Below are 23,930 nucleotides of genomic sequence, written 5' to 3'. Positions count from 1 at the left end.
GACTTCATCAAAATGAAAAACTTTTGCACATTGAAGGATACTATCAAGAGAGTAAGAAGGCAGAACACAGAAGGGGAGAAAATATTTCCCAATCAGGTATCCAGAGATATAGCCAGATATATTTAGACAATTACAGAGAAGCAACTCAACAACAGCAAAAAACAAATAGCCTGGTTAAAGAATAAACAAAGGACTTAAATAGACATTTCTACAAAGAAGATAAACAAATGACCAACAAGCACATGAAGGATGCTCAGCATCATTAATCATTAGGGAAATGCAAATCAAACCCACAATGAGGTATCACTTCACACCCATTAGGATGGCTATTATCAAAAAAGAAAAAAGAAGAGTAAGTGTTGGCAAGGATATATAGAGATTGGAACCTTTTTTGCCATACTGGTAGGAATATAAAATGGTGCAGCCATTGTGGATAACAGTATGTGGTTTCTCAAATAATTAAAAATTACCATATGAACCTGCAATTCCACATTTGAGTAATACAGTTTCTCAAATAATTAAAAATTACTGTATGAACTTGAAATTCTACGTTTGAGTATTGGGTATAAAGAATTGAAAGCAGGATCTTGAAGAAACATTTGTATGCCATGTTCACAGTGGCATTATTCCCAGCTAGACAAGAAGTAGATGCCACCCAAGTGTCTATCAGTGGATGAATGGATAAACAAAATATGGTGTATGTATACAATGAAATATTAGCCTTAAAAAGGGAGGAAATTCTGACACATGCTACATCATGGATGAACCTTGAAGATGTTATGCTCAGTGAAATAAGCCAGTCACAAAAGAACAAATACTGTATGATGCCACTTACGTGAGGTACTTAGTCAATTTCATAGAGACAGAAGAAAGTAGAATAGTGGTTGCCAGGTTCTATAGGGATGGAGGTGGGGAGTTAGTGTCAATGGTTATAGAGTTTCAGTATTGCAAGATGGAAAGAGTTCTGTGGATGGATGGTGGTGATGGTTGCAAAACATGAATGTACTTAATGCCACTGAACTTTACACTTAGAAATGGTTAAAATGGTAAGTTTTATGTAATGTATAATTTACCACAATTAAAAAAATCATTTAAAAAAATCAGATGGTTATGTTTATGCAGTTCTGTCTCTGGATTCTGTTCTGTTCCATAGATCTAATGTGTCTATACATTTTCCAGTAGCACACATTCTTGTGGTAATATAAGTTTTATAGCAGGTCTTAAAGTCATATAATGTGATTTGTCCAGCTTTATTCTTTATCAAAATTGTTTTGGCTATTCCAGTTCCTTTGCCTTTTCAAATTATTTTGGACTCAGTTTATCTATATCTCAAAACTCCTGCTGGGATTTTGATTGAAATTGCATTAAATTTATAGAGGACATCTTTGCTATGTTGACTCTTCCATTCTGTGACCATGGTTTTATTTAGCTCTTCTTTGGTTTCTTTCACTGGTCATTTGTACTTTTCAGCATACATATTCTGTATACCTTTTGTTAGATATATATCTAAGTATTTTATTTTATGTTTTTAGAGCTCTTGTAGACTGTTAATTTGGGGGGTGAATTTTGGTTTCAGATTGATCATTGCTAGTATATAGAAATAAAGTTGTTTGATTTTTGTGTATTGACTTTGTTCAGTGAAACCTTGCCCAACTCGTTAGCTCTAGGAGTTTTTGTTTGTTTTTTAGATTCTTTGGGATTTTCTACATAGGTAATCATGTTATCTGTGAATAGGGACAGTTTGATTTCTTCCTTTCTAATCTGTCTGGTTCCCCGTTTCTTATTGCAGTGGCTAGATCTTCCATCATGATATTGCATAGGAGTGGTGAGAGTGTAATATCCTTGTCCTGTTCGTGATCTTAGGGGGAAAGTGTTCAGTCTTTTACCATTAAGTGTTTGATAGTGGTAGACCTCCTGTAGTCATCCTTTATCAGATTGGGGAAATTACCTTTTAATTTGCTGAGGGCTTTTTTTTTTTTTTAAATCATGAAAAGATGTATTTTGCCAAATGCATCTGCTGAGTTGATTATGTGGTTTTTCTTCTTTAAGCAATTATCATGATAGCTTACATTGATTGATTTTTGAATATTGAACCAGTTTTGCATCCCTGGGATAACCCTACTTGGTCCTGGTGTATTGTCATTTTTATATATTGCTAAACTCCATTTGCTTTTATTTTGTTGAGGATTTTTGCATCAATCTGCGTGAGGAATAATGGTATGCAGTTTCTCTTTTTGTACTGTCTTTTTCTAGTTTTGATATCAGGTTAAATCTGGCCTCATAAAATGAGTTTGGAAGTGTTCCCTCTTCTTCTGTTTCCTGAAAGAGATTGTGTAGAATTGGTGTTACTTTTTAAGTTCTCCAAAGAAATCAGGTAAGCCTGGAGATTGCTTTGAAAAGTTTTAAACTGTGAATTCACTTTCCTTAATTTAGATTATCTGTTTCATTTTGGATAATTTGGTAGTTTGTGGTTTTTAAGGAATCTCACTAATGTTTCAAAATTTATGTGTATAGATCTACCTGTATTATTCCTCAGTTATCTTCTTAACATTTGTAGTGTCAAATTTATTTATTTTGATGACCTAAGTTGTCAAATTTATGTGCATAGAGATGTTCATAGTATTATTTATCTTTCGATGTCTACAGAATCTGTCGTCTAGCTCCTCTTTCATTCCTGATATTATTGGTAATTTATGTCTTCTTTTTTTTTCTTTGCCAGTCTTGCTACAGCTTTATAAATTTCATTGATCTTTTCAAAGAACTCGTTTTTGCTTATATTGATTTTCTGTGTTGTTTTTCTATTTTCACTTCCACTGATTTCTGCTATTATCTTTATTGTTTCTTTTCTTTTGCTTGTTTTGCTCTTTTTCTGGTTTTCTTAAGTAGGAAGCTTAGGTTATTGATTTAAGGCCTTCTTCCCCACCCCAGTATAAGCGTTCAATTCTTATAAATTTTACTCTAATCACTGTTTTAGCTTCTTTTTGTTTTTAAAAATTATTTATTTAATTTTTGGCTGTATCGGGTCTCAGTTGGAGCATGTGGGCTCCTCGTTGTGGTGCATGGGCTTCTCTCTAGTTGTGGCACGCAGGCTCTCTAGTTGTGGCCTGCGTGCTCAGTAGTTGTGGCATGAGGGCTTAGTTGCCCTGTGGCATGTGGGATCTTAGTTCCCCGACCAGGGATTGAACCCACGTCCCCTGCATTGGAAGACGGATTCTTAACCACTGGACCACCAGGGAAGTCCCTGTTTTAGCTTCATATGACGTTTTGATATTATATTTTCATTCTTTTTTTTTTTTTGGCTGCACTGCAGCTTGTGGGATATCAGTTCCCCAACAGGGATTGAACCCAGGCCACGGCAGTGAAAGCGCCGAATCCCAACCACTAGACCATGGGAAACTGAACTCCCTCATTTTCATTCTTTTAAAAATGTTTAGGCTTCTTCATCGACCTAAAGATTATTTAGAAGTATGTTGTTTAATTTACAAGTATTTAGAGGTTTCCCATTATATTTCTGTTACTGATTTCTACTTAAATCCATTATGGTTAGAGAACATACCTTTTGTTTGTTTATTTGTTTGTTTTATTGAAGTATAGTTGTTTTACAACATTGTGTTAATTTCTGCTGTACACTGAAGTGATTCAGTTATACATATATACATTCTTTTTTTAAATATTCTTTTCCATTATGGTTTATCATAGGATATTGAATATAGTTTCCCATGCTGTACAGTAGGACCTTGTTATTTATCCATTCTGTATACAATAGCTAACATCTGCTGACCCCATCCCTCCCCTAATCCCCTCCCCCTTGGCAACCACAAGTCTGTTTTCTGTGTCCGTGAGTCTGTTTCTGTTTTGTACATAGGTTCATTTGTGTCATATTTTAGATTTCACATATAAGTGATATCATATGGTATTTTGTCTTTCTCTTTCTGACTTACTTCACTTAGTATGATAATCTCTAGTTGCATCCCTGTTGCTGCAAATGACATTATTTTGTTCTTTTTATTTGCTGAGTAGTATTTGATTGTATATATGTACCACATCTTCTTTATCCATTCATCTTTTGCTGGACATTTAGGTTGTTTTCATGTTTTGGCTATTGGGAATAGTGCTGCTGTGAACATAGGGGTGCATGTATCTTTTTGAATAATTTTTGTCTGGATATATGTCCAGGAGTGGGATTGCTGAATCATACGGTAATTATATTTTTCGTCTTTTGAGGAACCTCCATACTGTTTTCCCTAGTGGCTGCACCAACTTACATTCCCACCAACAGTGTAGGAGGGTTCCCTTTTCTCCACACCCTCTCCAGCATTTGTTATTTGTAGACTTTTTAATGATGGCCATTATGACCAGTGTGAGGTGGTACCTCATTGTAGTTTTGATTTGCATTTCTCTAATAATTAGTGATGTTGAATATCTTTTTATGTGCTTGTTGGCCATCTGTATTTCTTCTTTGGAGAAATGTCTATTAAGGTCTTCTGCCCATTTTTCGATTGGGTTGTATGAGCTACTTGTATATTTTGGAGATTAAGCCCTTGTCTGTCACATCATTTGCTAATATTTTCTCCTAGTTCATAGGTTGTCTTTTTGTTTTGTTTATGGTTTCCTTTGCTGTGCAAAAGCCTATAAGTTTGATTAGGTCCCGTTTGTTTATTTTCACTTTTATTTCTGTTGCCTTGGGAGACTGACCTAAGAAAACATTGGTACGATTTATTTCAGAGAATGTTTTCCCTATGATCTTTTCTAGGAGTTTTATGGTGTCATGTCTTATATTTGTCTTTAAGCCATTTTGAGTTTATTTTTGTGTGGTGTGAGGGTGTGTTCTAACTTCATTGATTTACATGTGGCCATCCAACTTTCCCAATACCACTTGCTGAAGAGACTGTCTTTTTCGCATTGTATATTCTTACATCCTTTGTTGAAGATTAATTGACCCGGAGGTGTATGGGTTTATTTCTGGGCTCTCAGAGAACATACTTTTAACTTCACTTCTTGTATATTAAGGTCTGTTTTATGATCCAGGATATGATATGTCTTGATTAATATTCAGTGTGCACCTGAAATGAATGTGCATTCTACTGTTGATAGGTGGAATATTTTTAAAATGTCATGGGTTGATGGTACTTTTTTTTTTTTTTTTGATGGTACTGTTTTCTATCTATTAACTACTGAAAGTTGAAGTCTTCCACTGTAATTATGGATGCCTATTTCTCCCTTCAGTTCTGTTCATTTTTGCTGAATGTATTTTGAAGTTCTCCTACGTGTATATATATTTAGGATTGCTTTTTGTTCTTCATGAACTGACCCTTTTATCATGTAATGTCCTCATTTATTCCTGGTGATTTTCTTTGTTATGGTCATTGGCTGATCTAAATATAACTATTCCATCTTTCTATGATAACATTTGCATGATATATCTTTTTTCCATCCTTTTACCCTTTTAGAATGGTAAAAGTTTCTTGTAGACATCATAGAATTGGCTTGTGTGTGTGTGTGTTTAAATTCAGTTTATCTTTTCATTGGCGTATTTAGGCCATTTATGTTTAATGTAGTTGTTGATATTTTGATTTAGATACTCCAGTTGATTATTTATTTGTTTCCTCTTTTTTCTTTTATTTTTTCTTTCTGCTTTTTTTGGCTTGATTTTTTTTTAAACTTATCTATTGCTTTTGCCTAATTATTTGTATGTGCTTTTGTAGTTACTTGAAGGATTGCAATATACATAGTTTTCTCAGTCTATTTAGAGTCAGTATTTTACCACTTTATTTATTTATTTATTTAGGGAACTTTATTTACTCATGGCTGCGTTGGGTCTTCGTTGTTGTGTGGGCTTTCTTTAGTTGCAGCGAGCAGGGGCTACTCTTCGTTGCAGTGCATGGGTTTCTCATTGTGGTGGATTCCCTTATTGTGGAGCATGGGCTGTAGGCACATGGGCTTCAGTAGTTGTGGCACGAGGGCTCTGTAGTTGTGGCTCTCGGGATTTAGAGCACAGACTCAGTAATTGTGGTGCACAGGCTTAGTTGCTCCACGACATGTGGGATCTTCCCGAACCAGGGCTCAAACCTATGTCCCCTGCATTGGCAGGCGGATTCTTAACCACTGCGCCACCAGGGAAGCCCTATTTTACCACTTTAAGTGGCATATAGAAACCATACCACCCTATTGTACCCTTCTCTCTTTTAAGTTATGGTTGACTTATTTATTACATATATGTGATATTGAAGACCCCCAGGCATTGTAGTGATTTTTGCTTTCAGTTGTCAAATATATTTTAAAGAACTGAGGTGAAGAATCATCACTTACATTTACTCGGATATTTACCATTTCTGTTGCTCTTCCCTCATTCTTTTTTTTTTTTTTAATATTTATTTAGTTATTTATTTTATTTTATTTTTGGCTATGTTGGGTCTTCGTTTCTGTGCGAGGGCTTTCTCTAGTTGTGGCAAGCGGGGGCCACTCTTCATCGCGGTGCACGGCCCTCTCACTATCGCGGCCTCTCTTGTTGTGGAGCACAGGCTCCAGACGCGCAGGCTCAGTAGTTGTGGCTCACGGGCCTAGTTGCTCCGCAGTATATGGGATCTTCCCAGACCAGGGCTCGAACCCGTGTTCCCTGCATTGGCAGGCAGATTCTCAACCACTGTGCCACCAGGGAAGCCCTCTTCCCTCATTCTTGATACTCTAAGTTTATTTCTGAATAGTTTCCCTTCTCTTTGATGAACTTCCTTTTGTGATTCTTTTTGAGCAGGTTTGCTGGCAGAATTTCTCTTTAGTGTTCCCTCATCTGAGCATGTCTTTATTTCACCTTCATTCCTGATGGATATTTTTGTTGAATATAGAATTTCTTTTTTCAGTATTTTAAAAATGGTTCAATTCCTAACAAACCCCATGGTTTTTAATGATAAATGTGCTTTTATTGTAATTATTACTTGCTTGTACGTAACATATCCTCTGGTTGCTTTCAAGATTTTTCTATGTTAGGTTTCAGCAGCTTATTGTGTCTGGCTGTGAATTTTTAATCTACTATTTTTGTGAAATTTCCCCTGCCCCAAAAGAAAATCTGTACTAATGCAAGTCATTAGTGTCAGTCAGGAGTCTGCAAACTATGGCCTGCCACCTCGGTAGCTCTCAACCTGTTTCCTGATTTTGCAAATAAAATGCTACTGGAACACATACATACCCGTTTATTTACATGTTGCTTTTGCACTACAGTGGCAGAGTTGAGTAATTGTGAGAAAGACCATATGTATTGTGAGGCCTTAAATAGTTACTATCTGACGTTTTTATAAGAAGCTTGATGATCTCTGGTATAGTTGGAGGAAATTTGAGTGTTTCTTCTATTAAAATTTTCTGCTTGAATTTCTTTTTAAACTTTATCCATGTAGGGTTCAAAGTCATTTTACAAGTATCTTCTATAGAAAATTCTAACAAGGTGTAACATGTCGTAGAGGGTAGGTGTAAGAGTTTTTCCCCTGTATTTAAAAACCAAAAATAACTTCTTAGCCAACTTTTCTTGAAAATTTAAACATTAGTTAAGCATGACTTACCTTTCTTTGAGAAATTTATTTTCAGACATTTTAAACTCATAAGGCAAACAAAATAAATTTCTATTAAATAACTAACTTATGCCAAAATGGGACTTAAGTTTTTTAAAGGTAAACTTGGGAGGTTTAGTTTAAGTACAGGTTATAAGTTTTTTATTTTTTATAAATTTATTTATTTTTGGCTGAATTGGGTCTTTGTTGCTGCGTGCAGGCTTTCTCTAGTTGGAGCGAGTAGGGGCTACTCTTTGTTGTGGTGCACGGGCTTCTCATTGTGGTGGCTTCTCTTGTTGTGGAGCACGGGCTCTAGGCGTGTGGGCTTCAGTAGTTGTGGCATGAGGGCTCAGTAGTTGTGGCGCATGGGCTTAGTTCCTCCACGGCATGTGGGAGGTGGATTCTTAACCACTGCACCACCAGAGAAGTCCTGTAAGTTTTTTGTTAATGTTATTTGCAGCATTAAAATTTATCAACAGTGTTGCATAGTAATACTACTAAAACCATGGAACAAAGCAATATGAATAAGTGTATAACTTAAGAGACAATTTCATACAAACCTTTGAAAAGATGTTTTCTTACTGAGTGACACATCCTGGCTTGAACATAGGTTTCTTGGTTTCATCTCTTTTATGAACCTTTATGCACTTAAAATTGTTATTCTTACAACTAAAAATAAATGTCTATTGTTACCTCTCATTGTGAAACTGTGCTTGTTTTTTTGCTGTACAAATACTCAGTTCTGGGTCAGACTTAAGCACACATGGATTTCATTTTTATCCCAAGTTAGAGAATTTGTGTCTTTGGTCTTATTTCTTGTTAAGTAAGAAAAGACATGCCCAAACGTGTTAGAAGGTGAAAAGTTCCATAAAATATTCTTTGTTCATTGCAGGATATTTTTTCTTCACAGAAATCTAAAACTTGTTTAGGGCCAGATGTAAATTAAATCTTGAGCATACTATCAGCCTACATTAGCAAAGCTCTTTTTCTCGAAATAAAGTTCTCGGGCTGAGTAAAAGATTCAGAGAAAGAGTTTGTGTGGTGGGTTGTATAATTCATGTGCACATGGGACCTCAGATTGTGACCTTATTTAGAAATAGGGTCTTTGCTAATGTAATTAGTGAAGATGAGGTCACACGAACTCAAAGAGCCTTTGGGGTAGTATGGCTGATAATAAGTTTACTGTCTTTCTGGTGTGTAGTACAGCAAGTCACTGCTTACAAATGGCCTTCTGTAACTTAGGTCAAAAAATCGGGAATGGACTCATCTGAATAAACACGGTTCTACTACATGCTGCTCTGTGGGCCTGGAAGACCTCTGAAGAAATTGCCAATAAGGCTGCTTGGTCACTGTGCATTACTTTGAGGGCTAATATTGTATAGTATAAGAAGTTCCAAAAAAGTGTTGACTTTTTTTGGTCAAGATCTATTGAGGAATTTCTAGTGACATTATATGGAATTCTAGGGTTGCATGGAAACCCAGTTGAAAAGCTTTGCGTAGATTCTCACATTTTATACCTCTCTGGGAAAGTTTTCACAAAATAATGGTTTTTACAGTTCCTTACCTAATTACCTGTCCCTAAAACAATAAAACAGAATTCGTAGTTTTGGTTTTAAAAATTTTATAGTTATGTGTGTGGGGCATGGCACATATGGGAAATCTCTGCCTTTTGCTCAATTTTGTTGTGAACCTAAAACTGCTGTAAAAAAAGGATAGTCTATTTAAAAAAATTAATTAATGAGTTTTGAAACTATCTTTACAAGTTCCTACATAATTTTACTCTCAGTTCCTATAATGTGTATGATTTCTTGTGATTTTACCTAGAGATCAAAAGTGCTAGGTCAATATTCCTGTTTTATTGTATTACAGAGATAATTTTCCTATATGCTAACATATATTTCAAACCAAAAGATCTGGGAATGAACTATAGAAATTCCATGAATTTTTCTTGGTTTTATGTAGATAATGAATTAGTTCCTAATCAGTTACGTAATGTCTCCAGGAGCTTGAGAGAGCTGTAATAATCTGGGATTAAGAAAGCCAATCCTAATATTAATTGATTATAACATGTTTTATAGTTGTCCTATAGGTTGATGAGTAGGACCCTGATTTATCTCCTCTTTTCTGCTTTTGTATCACTAGGCAATAATCGTACTACTATCAGGAATGTTCTGTAGCGTCGTGGTGGGGGTTTAGAATAAGGTATACTGGCGGCAGGATTGCTTGCTTCCAGAGAAGTTTCTTCATTAGTGCAATAAAATTTCATAGTTGATCATTCTTTCAAGTCTTTTTTACAGAGACTCTGTATTCATGGGAGAATACTTAACATTAGTCTCCTTATAAATCTCTTATGAATTAAAATGTATAAATTGATGTTATCTTTTCCAATATTTTTTGGTATTTAAAGCTTCTGTGTTTTACTGTCTTTTGTAATACTTCTTGAAATTCTACTCTAATTTATTCTGAGAAATTTTATTTCTGTTAAAATACTCTTCTGAAATTGATTTAGCGGAAACTTCAGGGGACATTGATTGTCAGTGATAGTTGACTGTTTTGACTGGTAGTTTGACTGATAGTTGACTGGTAGTTGAACTAGAGACTTTACTAGTTCTCTTAGCTTAGGTTATAACCATTCTCCATAATTTTATCTCAGATATAAAAGCCCTAAAGAACTTTTGAGGTAGTTACCTAAAAACTGTCCACATTGACTTTATGCTTAATGACTTTTGGAAAAAAGATGTAAAGAAAATATTGAGTATTTATTTTAATTGAAGTATAGTTGATTTACAATGTTGTACAGTATTGAATATTTAAAAAATTTTTCCAAACACTTAATTTTGAAGTAGTGTAGTACAAAGAACTTCTCTACACCTTTTACCCAGTTCCACTAATTTTTTTAAATTTATATATTTTATTTTTTTAAATTTATTTTTGGCCACGTTGGGTCTTTGTTGCTGCGTGCCGGCTTTCTCTAGTTGCATGAGTGGGGGCTACTCTTCATTGCGGTGCACGGGTTTCTCATTGCGGTGGCTTCTCTTGTTGCGGAGAACAGGCTATAGGCACACGGGCTTCTGTAGTTGTGGCTCGCGGGCTCTAAAGCACAGGCTCAGTAGTTGTGGTGCATGGGCTTAGTTGCTCCGCGGCATGTGGGATCTTCCCCGACCAGGGCTCGAACCCGTGTGCCCTGCATTGGCAGGCAGATTCTTAACCACTGTGACACCAGGGAAACCCCCAGTTTCACTAATTTTAATTTTAAATCTTTTACCACATTTTCTTATCATCCCCTCACACATACATACATATTACTTTTGCTCTCTTGTGAATAGGTTGCGTATATCATGTTCCTTTACCCTTTACTATTTCCATGTGTATTTCTAAGAATAATGATATTCTCTTATAACAGCAATATAGTTTTCAAGTTCTGATAATTTCATATTGTTACTTTAAGCTACAGTACATATTCCAATTTATCAGTTCTAATGTCCTTTAGAGCATTTTTTTTCAGTCAAAGATTATTATATTTAGTTGCCATGTAAACATTTATTTTAAATGAACTATTGGCCTTAAAATCTTAAGTGTTGAATTTTTGTTCTTTTAACAGCTAAACCAGGTGGACAGGTGAAATGTCAGTATATTTCTGCTGTGGATAAAGTTATTTTTGTGGATGATTATGCAGTAGGGTGTAGAAAGGACCTTAATGGAATCTTGTTGTTAGACACTGCTCTGCAAACTCCAGTTTCAAAGCAGGATGATGTGGTTCAGCTTGAATTACCTGTCACAGAGGTAAGTTGAAATAAGTATCAATATGCTTTTCTACTTAATGTAGTTTCAAACTTACTAGCTGTTAAATGAAATTAGGTTGTCCTTTGAGAATATTATATATGTATCCCTATAAAAACAAAGAAGTATGAACTGTACAGGTTATACCACTGTAACAGAGGCCCCAAAATACAGTGGCTTAAACAGAATAGTTTCTTTCCAGTAACAGTACTGGGCTAAGTTATAGGGACAGCTTTGTTTACCTCAACACTTGGCTTCCATTTCCTGAGTCCAAGACAGCTGCTTCAAGTCTCATTACTTCTGTCTTAAGGAAAAGGTGGGCAGAAGGCCAGGGGAGCACACTAGTATTACCCACCCTATTTCTCTCCTTTTCCTTTCACCTACTTCCCTCATCCTCTCCTTCCTTCTTTTCCCCTCCATCATTTTTCTTGTTCTCTTTTACAAACTCTTTCATATATGCCCTTTTCATATTTACTCCATTGGCTAGAATTCAGTCACATGGCCACATTAAGCTGAGGTGGTTCTTTTTTCTTTAATATTAAAAAAAGAAGGAATAAATAGTAATGGACAACCAGTAATCTTTGCTATGTATCATGTTTCTTAACAATTCCAGTTTAAAATTTTAGCTATATGTATTTTTCTGTGTTACATATTCATTACTTAATTTGTAAGTCTACCCTAACTTAAATCCTTTTGTGTGAGTTGATGTTCATATCATGTAATTTGAAAGTACATTTTTCTGATTTATCAGATTTTAAATCATCTCAGAATATAAAAGATTATAATGCTGTACACGCTAATAAAGTGAGATATTATTTGTCTTCATCCCAAGTTGTTGATTATTAATTGTTTTGCATTTGGCAGACTGATATGATTAATTCATAAAAATCAATATAGCATATTTCCCATTTTTAGGACATGAAAAGTGTTAATGTGTGAATTTTAAGTGCAGTTTAAATGTTTTATTCCCTCTTTGGAAGGCTTTTTGTAAAAAAAAAGTACCAATGTATATCTACTTAGATTTCATATTTACTGTCATATCACAGTCATCTAGTATATGTTAATATTGAAAGCATGTTGCTAAAGGTTTGAGTTCTGAAAACAGAGTAGCCATCTTTTTGTCATCAGAATATCTGGATCTGGGGGCATGTCTAAAATCTTTGGACAGAGAATTAATTAGTTCTACTTGTACTGAACATTTTTTCCTCTCCTACTTTAAGGAAGTTAGACCATGTGATATCTTAATAAAGGATATACATCGTAGCCTACAATGAAGGATGGTATCAAACTGTTGGGTTTTAAAAGAAACTACAGAATTACAATAAAATAGTTGAACATGTATATGAAATGGACCGTCAAGTCAATATTTTTCCTACTACTCTGACCTAAATGCTAGATATTTAGCCAGCTTCTGCCACCTCCTCCACCTTGCCAGCTCATAATATCTGTAGCTGGTTTTCTTTCTTTCTACATAAATAATTACAGCTCTCTTGTTCACGTAATATTGTTTGTAGTCCTTCCACCATCCCAGGCATCCTTTCCTGCATCACACTAGTTTGTTACTGTCTTGCCTAAAGAATGGGGTCCTGGGTTTGGTTGGATTAGTGTGGATGTGTTCTTTTCCATATATTGCCCAAATATTTCTGTTAACGTAGTTCATATTGAATATGTGGGTAACAATGCAAAGGGCTTTTTTTTAATTACCTGCTGACTTAGTGAGTGACCCCTCTTATGGTTTTGCATAGTTTGAGTATTTAAAGTTCATTGGAGCACTTTACATTTATGTCTTTACATTTTTATCTCTTTTACTTTTGTTCATGGTTTCAGCTTAGCCAGTTTTTTCTATCTTGCTTTGGCTTATAAAAGCTTCTATGTACTAAAACTTTACTATGTGGTACTACACTGAATACGTTGCTTTATCTCATTTAATTTTGTAACAGCCCTTCAAGTCATTATTTGATTTAACTAAGTTTGTTTAAAAAACGTAAAAGTAGGAAGCTTTAGTATAGTACCTATCAGAATTAAAATATTTGTATAAGAATCTGAATTTAACATTTTTGGTTGTGGTTAATTTTTTGTGATCATCTCTTTTATTTAGGCACAACAGCTCTTATCTGCATGTTTAGAAAAGGTAGATATTTCTAGTACGGAGGGTTATGATTTGTTCATCACACAGCTCAAAGATGGTTTGAAAAATACATCTCATGAGACTGCAGCAAACCACAAAGTTGCTAAGGTAAGAAGTTAAAAAAAAAATTACTTTGTTTGGGGTTGTAATAGAAAGAACACCTCTATACTTTTGCCTTTCTCTGTCCTCCCCACACTGATGACTAAGGATGTCTGTGGGAGATGGTGCTTTGAATTAAATCCTTGGATATATTTCATTAATTTTTCTGTGTTTTTCTTTTAACATCTTTCCTAAGTTGTAAATATAGTACATACACAATTTTTATATTGAAGGTATAAAAGGTAGAAGGTAAAAGCTATTTTCCTAAAAATAACTTTTGCATCTATAAATATCTTTTTTTCTCGAGTACAGTTGAAATTATACTAAAATATTGTGACGTACTGTCTTAGTCTGTTTGGGCTGCTATAACGGAATACCACCGATTGAGTGATATTTCTTGTGGTGAAGTCCTTCTTCCTGGGTCATAGCTGGTACCTTCTCACTGTGTCCTTACATGGTGGAAAAGGGAAGGGATCTCTCTGGAACCTCTTTTATAAAGAGGACTCTACCCTCATGACTTAAGTACCTCCCAAAGGCCCTACTTACTAATAACCCTCCCCTTTGGGGGTTAGAATTTCAACAGGTGAATTTTGGGGGGACACAAACATTCAAATTATAGCATATACCATGCTTTTTTTCATTGAAGGATGTATCTTGAGTATCTTTTTGTATCAGTCCTCATAAATCATCTGTATTCTTCCTAATATTTACATTGAAGTTTATTTTTATAGATTTACCATGATTTTATGAACCCTTATTCCATTGATGGGACATTTTTATTTAGTAAAACAGAAATCATACTGTGTATTTCAACAGAGAGAATTTATTGTAAGGAATTGACGTAATATGTGTATGAGAACTGAAAAAGCGAAAAGGAAACCCTGAGGTAATACACAGATGGTAACTATGGGAATCAGCACTCACCTCAGTCTGAAGGAACAAGAGGTTAGGATTTTTAGAACCTAGATACTTAAAAACTTAGAGAATAGGCCCCATGGGTCTGGGACTCAGACTTTTGAGGAGGAGATGTTATCCAGTAGGTACCTCAGGAGCTTGGAGATTGGAACTTGATGAACTGAGCCTCAGATTTCTGAAGAGAGATGCTACTAGGCTAATGTTAGTGTCTCTGAGGGAGTGCTGTGAAACTGGTCCTGGGAATGCTAAGAAAACAAAACAAAAAACCTCTAAAGACCAGAAAAATCAACTGCTGCCACCAGGTCCTTCGCTTAAACAATATTGATGGTAATGACGAGTAATAGCAAGGAGCAAGTCTTTCTCCCCTTATCATGCTTTCCAGTTTCCATCCTGTGTTCCTTTTGTCAGAACTTAACAGCCAGGAAACTGGTTGGCAAAGAAGAAATAATAGTTTACAGAATCCCAGCCCAGACATGATGGAGAAGAAAGAAAAGGGTAGGTTTGGACCCGAGAGACAGTAGTTTAATAACTGGCACGTGCCACTCCTTTGGCCACTCTGCATCTCCATACATACCATCTATATGTGTTTGAACTTTCATACAACAAAAATATTACGCTTTTACTTAACAAGACGTACTGTTCCTTTTTACAAATGAAGATATTCTCTCCCCGTCCCCAGAACAGACACAAAGTTCCAGCAGATATTTTATCCATCCCTAGGTGATACTAACTACTCCTAAAATTTATAGTTTCAAGCGTTTAGGTAACAGAACCGTGCTACCTAAAGACTAAATTAACTACAACAAAAATTCTTACGTAAAATAATGTATCTCTCTGTGTCTGTATCTATCTAAATATATATCCATCTATCATTTATGTATAAGGGAAGAAAATATATATAGTTGCTGTATCCCTCAGTTCTATAATGGTCTGTAATATCAAGAGGATATATTTGATATTTACAGCCTCTTTCTTCTCCTACCTATTCCATATTCCCTTTGTCCTCAGCCAGCACCTCAACTGGTCAGGTGTCTTTACATGGTCAGGTGACTCAAGGCTTCACTCTTGCAGGATCCAAATCTTCTGTGGTACTGTGTTAAGTTGTAATTGTCCTTTCACTGTTACTATTAGCTGTGGAAGAGCTTAGAGGCACCCTAGAGAATCTCCTGGATTGTAATTAAGTTCCCCTTGCTCCTGTTATTTAGCATCAATCCAATTTCCCTGTGTTTGTCAGTTTTCATCATACCAACCAGTAGAATAACCACCTTCTTTGCCTGATGATTCAGTGACAAGAGGAACCCAAAATTGCTGGGTAGCAGTATCAATACCTAATTCAATGGAACCATTGTACCCTTGGTGGAACATTCCTTCCTTGACACAAGACCTCTAGAGCCTAAAGCTTAAAAAAAAAAAGTCTGTGAATGGATTATTACGTATAATAGCAACCCTGCTAGGAGAAGCTGTGTCATGTGTTTTTTGCCGATTGAAAGCATACACATAATCCTGTAAGGTAGAACTCCAGACTTTCAGATGTCTCTCTCAGTTAGTACTGAAGATGAGTCTTTGGTAAGGCATCACACCTTTCTGTCAGGTCAGCTCCTTCTGTATGATACCCTGGTAAGACCAGTCAATCTCATGGGCAAGAGCCCGTTGCTGCCTTTTTTTTTTCCTTTGAAGTGCTTTCTTGGTCAGAAGCAAAAAGCAAAGTTGTATGGAATACTTTGTTGGTACATAAGCCATTCTATTAGTCCCCAGTAGTGGTATAATATTATGGCAGAACATTGTGGGCAGAACATATAAATGCACATCCAGAATACGTGTCTATTACAGTGAAGACAAATTGCTACCCAGTCTGTGACTGAAGGAATCCAATATAATCAACCTGCAATCAGATAGTTGGCTGTTTCTTCTGGAAAATGGTGTCCTATTGGTGCCTCAGCTTTGGTATTTGCCATTGGCAGGTTAACCTGCCGTTAGCCTGCTCAGTCCTGGTGAGAGGAAGTTAATGTTGGGTCTGTACATACCCTCTGTCTCTGTTGCCATGGCATTTTGCATACAGGTCCATTGAGCAAGCACTGGAGTGGCTATGGCCAGAGGGTGAGTGACATTCGTATAGTGTGTATAATTTGCCCATTTCCTCTAGAGTGGATGCCTTTTGATGCGCATTCACGTATTTCACAAATATTTTCACGCTCTGTTTATTTTGAGAGGTCCTTCCAAAGACTTTAACCGTTGACTTCCTTGTTAACAGTCTTCCAATCCTGATCCTTCGGAATTCCTGAACATTTAGCCAAAACATTACCTACTGTTCATTAATCATTGAGGACCTTTACTTCTGGCCAACTCTCAGTCCAGACAAAGAGAACAGCCAAATGAACTGGTTGAAGTTCTGACCACTGAGAAGATTTCACCTTCACCACTGTCCTGATTGGGACTGTGATGCTGCAGCCATCCACTTAGGGATGGTGCCAACATAATGTGCAGAACCATCTGTATGTCACAGCTAAAGGTTTTCTTCCTCAATTATCTCATCATAAGGAGTTCCCTCTGAAGCCATCAATGTGGAATGAGAAAGGAGTCATAAAGAGTAGATATTGTGGAAATGTGAGCTACTCGATTATTCAACTGGTCCAAAATTGAATTGCCTTTTGGATTTCTCAAGACTGATTTCTTATAAACCACTTAATGAAGGCTAGCCCTCATACCCAGTGTTATGGTTTGGTGTGTCAGATAGCACCTAGTTTGTGGTGAACAACTCTGATTGCATAGACATTTGTCTCATGGGTAGGTATTTCTGTCAGGGACTACTAAGAAGCCAGGAGCTGTTTTTCAAAAGGAGAAGAGTTATTTACAGGAGCGGGCATGGCTTTGCCCTAGCGTTCTGCTACGTGATTGTCCCAGAGACTCCTGATAGGATCTTTACTTGCAGCAGACACTTCTAGTGTCATTGAATATGCTCACAAGTTACAAGTGGTAGAGCATCTTGCAATTCAGCCTGGACATGCTACAGAGCTTCTTGTGCCTTATGTATTATTTGATAATTGAGTTAGAGCAGCATACTCAAATATGCTGAACGCTGGGGTCCAAAATCCACTTAGGCCCACCGAGCATTGTGCCTCTTTTCATTGTTTGCCTTTACAAGTTACAGTAACTTATCTTTCACCTTGGAGGAAATATCCTGACATGCCCAGACTACTGGACCTTTAGAAACTTCAAAGAGATTTTAGGACCCTGAGTTTTTCTGGGGATTATTGATTCTCTCTGGCTTGCATGTGTCTTACTAAGGCATTTAAGTTCCTTGCCACTTCTCCCTCATCTGGACCAGTTAGTGTGATGTTACTAATGTAGTAGACCAAGGTGGTGATCTGCAGGATGTTAGGCTGATCAGGATGTCTACAGACTAGATGATGGTAAGAGCATGAGTCCTAGGGTAAGACTGTGCAGATTTATTGTTTCTGCCAGATAGAAGCAGTCTACTTTTGGATGGCCCTAAAAATTAGTATAGACAAAAAAGTATTTGACAGAATTGTAGCTGCCTACAAAATATCAAGGGATTTGTTGATTTGCTTCAGTAAAAATATCTCATCTGGAACAGTAGCTACAGTTGAAGTCATCACCTGATTTTACAGTCCACAGTCATTCTTCAAGACCCATTTACGTTTGCATGGGCCAAATAGGTCAGTTAAATGGAGATGAGATAATTTGATTACCCCTGTATCTTTCAGGTCTAGTATAGTGACATTAATCTCAGAAATTTCCTTAGGATGTGGCATTGCTTTTGTTTAGTAGCTTTGTAGAAAAAAATGAAAGTTCTAGGGGCTTCCACCTGGCCTTTCTTACTTTAGTAGTACTCCAAGAGGATCAGAGAAACAGTGTAGGAATTTTTCTAGTTGCCTATTCTATTTCTCTTCCAGTTGTACATTTGGGAAGTAGAGAAATAGCTACAAGATAGGTCTGGGGATCCACAGAGCTCATTGAGACAGCTTTGGGCCAAAATTCCATCAATCACTTCACCATCATGTCCCCACTTTCACTAGTGGACCACAGTGATGTTTTAGGTCAGTTCAGTGTTACTATCTTGTGATGCCTGAAAGATCACAATATTTTCTATTCCCTAGTTCACAGTGACTACAGTGAATGTCCACAGGTGCCTTTGGGGAAGGCTTGGAGTATGATTTACAGTGTAGAGTTGGGGCATTGTTGTAGGATCCTTTCTCAAGGGGATTTGGCCTCCCTTTCAACCAAGAGGCTCTGGGTCTGTGAGCAGATTAGGTCTAGAAACAAAGTAAGAGCTTCTCTCTCTCTGTTTCTTAGGTAATGGAAGTCATGTTTCTGGCCACAAGTTTTTCCAGTAATATAGATAAGTAGTAATTTAGTAGGCTGCCTAGAGTGTATTAGACAGAATGGAAACCATTCATAGGCAAGCAGGAACAGGATATAAAGATGAAATTACTTTATAGACTTATTTCTCTTGGAGATTAATACTTAGCATTTTTTTCAGTCTAACTTCTTAAGTAATTATTTTAATATTAAATAATTGTAGTTAACATTTATTGAAGGCTTATTCTGTTAGACACTGTACCAATCCTCACTTGAATTCTTGTAAAAACATTATGTGAATAGGTATTTGTTTTTTCCCATTTCACAGAAGCAGGAGATTGAAGTTAATTTGACTAGGGTCTCATGGTTGATGGAGAAGCTGGGCTTAGAATCCAAGTCTGTGTGACAATAAGGTCTATGCTTTAGATACTTTGCTGAATTATGGTGACAACAAAAAATACAACATCTGAAGTAAATCTTCGTATAACCCAGTAGCGATGAATTGTACAGCTATATATTTATGAGTGGAGATATTTAAGTGCCTAGTTTATGCTTAACATTGTATATGTGCTGGAGGAATGTGAAAAATGACAGATGATTTTATTTATTTAAAATTTTAATTTATTTTTACATCTTTATTGGAGTATAATTGCTTTACAATGTTGTGTTAGTTTCTGCTGTACAACAAAGTGAATCAGCTGTATGTATACACATATCCCCATATCCCCTCCCTCTTGAGTTCCCTCCCACCCTCCCTATCCCACACCTCTAGGTCATCAGAAAACATTGAGCTGATCTCCTTGTGCTATGCAGCAGCTTCTCACTACAGATGATTTTAGTTCTCCTTAATTGTGGATGAGATATGTAAGAAGATGTGCTACCATTTGGTTCTAAACTTTCTTTTTCAGGATGGTTAGTTTCATTTTTTATGTAATTGCAGGTTCTTACTTTAAATGATAAATTAATGGAGTAAACTCACTTGAGACTGTAAATAGTTCTTTATCTTATAATGTATAAGTCATGGTTTTGGTGAAAACTATTGAGTATGTTTTCCTTTGCTTACACTCCTGTTTTCTTTCAGTGGGCCACAGTTACATTTCATCTTCCTCATCATGTGTTGAAGTCCATTGCCAGTGCCATTGTGAATGAACTTAAGAAAATAAATCAAAATATTGCTGCCTTACCTGTGGCGTCCTCAGTGATGGACAGATTGTCTTACCTCTTACCTAGTGCACGTCCAGAACTTGGGGTGGGGCCAGGTCGTTCTGTGGACAGGTATGACCTTGCTTATAAAAAGATGTGACAGTGAGATTGAATTGATAAGTTTTTTGATTAACAAAGAATAACTGTAAAATTTGATTATGATTTAAAAAATTTCAAAATATTTTTGAAAACCACTCAGATTTTTATTTCTCTTAAAATACTGAAGTGAAGTAAACTACTCCTTGACTTGTTAAACAATTTCTTTTGGTGCCTGGAAAGTATTTAAAGGGATTATGAAACTATATTTTTAAAATTCCATCTTTGTACTTGCTTAGTAAATATTTGAGTCAACTTAAAAATATTATAATTATTAAATATATATGAATTATTTTGCCTTGATGAAATTTTGTGACCTTTGGCATAAATTTTGGTAAGTTAAAAGACTCTGCCAGAATCTGAATAAAAGAGCCATATATTATTTCCTACTTAAAAAATGAACAGTTAAAAAAGCAGTTAGGGATGGGCTTCCCTGGTGGCACAGTGGTTGAGAGTCCGCCTGCCGATGCAGGGGACACGGGTTCGTGCCCCGGTCCGGGAAGATCCCACATGCCGCGAAGTGGCTAGGCCCGTGAGCCATGGCCGCTGAGCCTGCGCGTCCAGAGCCTGTGCTCCGCAACGGGAGAGGCGCCAACAGTGAGAGGCCCGCGTACCGCAAGAAAAAAAAGAAAGAAAAAAACAAACAAAAAAACCACAAAATTGCTCTAACTGCTTTTTTTTTTTTTCTTGCGGTACGCGGGCCTCTCACTGTTGGCGCCTCTCCCGTTGCGGAGCACAGGCTCTGGACGCGCAGGCTCAGCGGCCATGGCTCACGGGCCTAGCCACTTCGCGGCATGTGGGATCTTCCCGGACCGGGGCACGAACCCGTGTCCCCTGCATCGGCAGGCGGACTCTCAACCACTGTGCCACCAGGGAAGCCCTGTTTTTGTTTTTCTAGGGCAATTTTGAATTAAGATTTTTATGCTGCCTGCCCTGGATTTAAACAGTATTATAAAAAACCATACCTCAATCATTATTTTCTTCACTAGAGATTTATTGGAGTTCTGCTTTGTATAAAACTAACTAAAAAGTCAGTAATGCATTCATTGAAAAACTTAAATGATTTGTTTTTGAAATAAAATTTATCAGTACTGAAGTTTAGAAATGCTTTACTGAAATATTAAATTTAGCAGTTATGTTCACATTTCCTTTTCCATGTAGCATTTTACATTTTCACTTCTTCATTGAATGTGAATTGTAACTGCCTATGCTGTTTTCTGAAGTACATTTATAAAGAGTACGTGCTGATGTAGCAAAAAAATTACTGAATGAGTTAACCTTTAACTTCTGTTATCTTAAGTATTGCTCCCCCCTCCCCCGCCCTCCCGCCAGCTGCACTGTGCGGCTTGTGGGATCCCAGTTCTCTGACCAGGGATTGAATCCGGGCCTCTGGCAGCAAAAGCACGGAGTCTCAACCACCGGGCAGCCAGGGAATTCCCGTATAGCTCTTATATTAGTTTGCGATATTTATTAGTTTATCCTTTTGTAAACTGAAACTGCTTAATCAATTGCCCTTTTTTTGTTAAGTGATTTTATTATTATGTAAATAACTTCTCTTGGTTGTTAACATTTGGGAAGAATTTTTGTATTCCATAGTAATATTGCTATCTCTAACTTTTGGGCAAAATGTGGAGACTTTCATTTTTAATAACTGTCAGATGATATGTGCTGTGGCTATCATTAAAATGTTCTTTGGAATATGTCCGGAGAGGGGGAGAAAAAGGAAAAGTATGTATTTAGAATAAATGTTTCCTATCTGAGAGCCATGCCTGTCTTGAGATTATAATTTCAGAGCTATTTTCTTTGCAGTCAGTAGGAGAGTATCTGAAGAACTCAGTGCAAGCTGTCATAAATGGTTTATTTTAGAAAATGCATTCATTAGATGGGATTTTCAGTGTTTCTGGAGGTGTTAAAATGTCTCAAAGTATTAATTTTGATATAGCCTGTGGTGTTTATTTCATTAAATATGAATCTAGGAACCTTATGAAAACCTTGATGAACTCTGTTGGAGGTTTGAGTAAGGGTCTACTGGATGCTATTGCTGTTTTGTTTGGTAATATAACTAAATGGACAGGTTTCTGTTTTGAGACTGACACAGATCTTTGAAGACATCTATACCCTGTAGATGATAAAACTTTTCTAACTCAACAATTTTTTTTTTAATTTTTATTTTTTTTAAATTTTATTTACTTTTGGCTGTGTTGGATCTTTGTTGCTGCGTGAGGGCTTTCTCTAGTTGCAGTGAGCGGGGACTACTCTTCGTTGCATGGGCTTCTCATTGTGGTGGCTTCTCTTTTTGCAGTGCACAGGCTCTAGGTGTGTGGGCTTCAGTAGTTGTAGCACGCGGGCTCAGTAGTTGTGGCACACAGGCCCTAGAGTGCGCGGGCTTCAGTAGTTGCGGCGCATGGGCTCAGTAGTTGCTGTGCACGGGCTCTAGGGTGCATGGGCTTCAGTAGTTGGGGTGCACAGGCTCAGTAGTTGTGGCTCGTGGGCTCTAGAGTGCAGGCCCAATAGTTGTGGCGCATGGGCTTAGTTTCTCCACGATATGTGGGATCTTCCCGGACCAGGGATTGGACCTGTGTCCCCTGCATTGGCAGGTAGATTCTTAACCACTGCACCACCAGCAAAGTGCCTGTTTTTCTTTTTTTCAAATCAGAACACAACTATGAGTTAAACCTAAAGCTCTCTAGCAATATTATAGGAAACCATGTACTAATTTAAGGGAAGAATTTAAAGAAAAATATTTTTCTGGTCTCTTTGTGATGACCTTTACCACTTTCTCTCTCTTTTTAAAAATCAGTTGCCCTTCTGTGTTAGGAAGAGGAAGCTCTGCTTATCAGTCCTTTCTTATTTGAAGCTGTTTGGACTTTTTCTAATTTTGGTAGTCTCCCTTAAAAAGATACTCTAGTATTGTTACAGGTTCACTCTTAGTGAGCTAATGTATTTTAATGAAAACATATGTGAAGATTTCTTTTTTTTTTGACAATTCCCTGGAGAGTACAAGTTTCCTGGAAAAGGATTTCTCTGGAGAAAGAACATATAAATTGCTTTCTACTTAAAAAAAAAAGAAATTAAACTAGAATATACTTTCTCAATATGGTTGAGATAAAACTACCATTCCTTTGGTTGTAGTTGTATCCATTTTTGCAAAACTTGTCACATGATGAAAGTGTAGGGTTCTCTGCCTCTACATTTTCAGATTTTCTGCTCTCTGATTACTAATTATGCAACATTGGTTAATTTAATCTCCCCGGGAATTGTTTATCAGTTGTAGCTATCTTATCATGTTTCTTTTTTCCCTACTCTGTTCAAGGGAAGTTCCTAAAACTGATCATTTTTAATTTAAAATACAAATTTGAATTGGTAATTAGACATTCCCAGTTTGTGTTGATAATCCAGTAAACTTTTTTCTTCAGTGGTAGATAGTAGTGTCACTGTAATTTGATGCCTAACTTTGGTTACATAAAGTTTGTTTACTTTTAGATCATTGATGTATAGTGAAGCTAACAGACGGGAGACATTTACCTCATGGCCTCATGTAGGCTATAGATGGGCACAGCCAGATCCCATGGCTCAAGCTGGATTTTATCATCAGGTAAATAAGGCTGTCAGAAATTTCTTCGCAATATGACTTTGTAGCCTTTAGTAAAATTGTCAACATTTTAATACTTTTTCAGTCATTGTACTATTTTATGCACCCAGGCTCTGTGCTTATGTGTATGTATGTAATGTGAGTTTTGTTCTTATACCTTTGATCTTAATACTGACTGGCTGTTTCCTATGTCACATACTGTGTATGAAAGGGGAAAACATTAAAAAAAAAAAGTAACCAATAACTGAGAATGCTTTAT

The 23,930-nt window shown here is 36.6% G+C and overlaps 1 protein-coding gene across 9 annotated transcripts in view; it reads left to right on the top strand.

Moving 5' to 3' along the window:
• Nucleotides 1–23,930, top strand: part of BIRC6 (baculoviral IAP repeat containing 6) — a 237,804-nt gene that overhangs the window by 16,944 nt on the left and 196,930 nt on the right. For all 9 annotated transcript variants that reach the window (XR_010934089.1, XM_067703312.1, XM_067703310.1 and 6 more), the window contains exons 2-5: nt 11,140–11,321; nt 13,417–13,554; nt 19,862–20,055; nt 23,563–23,674. Coding sequence is in view for 8 of the 9 variants with exons in the window: in XM_067703312.1 (XP_067559413.1) it covers nt 11,140–11,321; nt 13,417–13,554; nt 19,862–20,055; nt 23,563–23,674 (626 nt within the window). In the remaining variant the exon portion in view is untranslated. The remainder of the gene's footprint in view (nt 1–11,139; nt 11,322–13,416; nt 13,555–19,861; nt 20,056–23,562; nt 23,675–23,930) is intronic.

The sequence above is a fragment of the Pseudorca crassidens genome, chromosome 14, assembly GCF_039906515.1.
Source record: "Pseudorca crassidens isolate mPseCra1 chromosome 14, mPseCra1.hap1, whole genome shotgun sequence".
NCBI classification, from domain to species: Eukaryota; Metazoa; Chordata; class Mammalia; order Artiodactyla; family Delphinidae; genus Pseudorca; species Pseudorca crassidens.
This window is presented reverse-complemented; position numbering and strand designations above follow the sequence as displayed.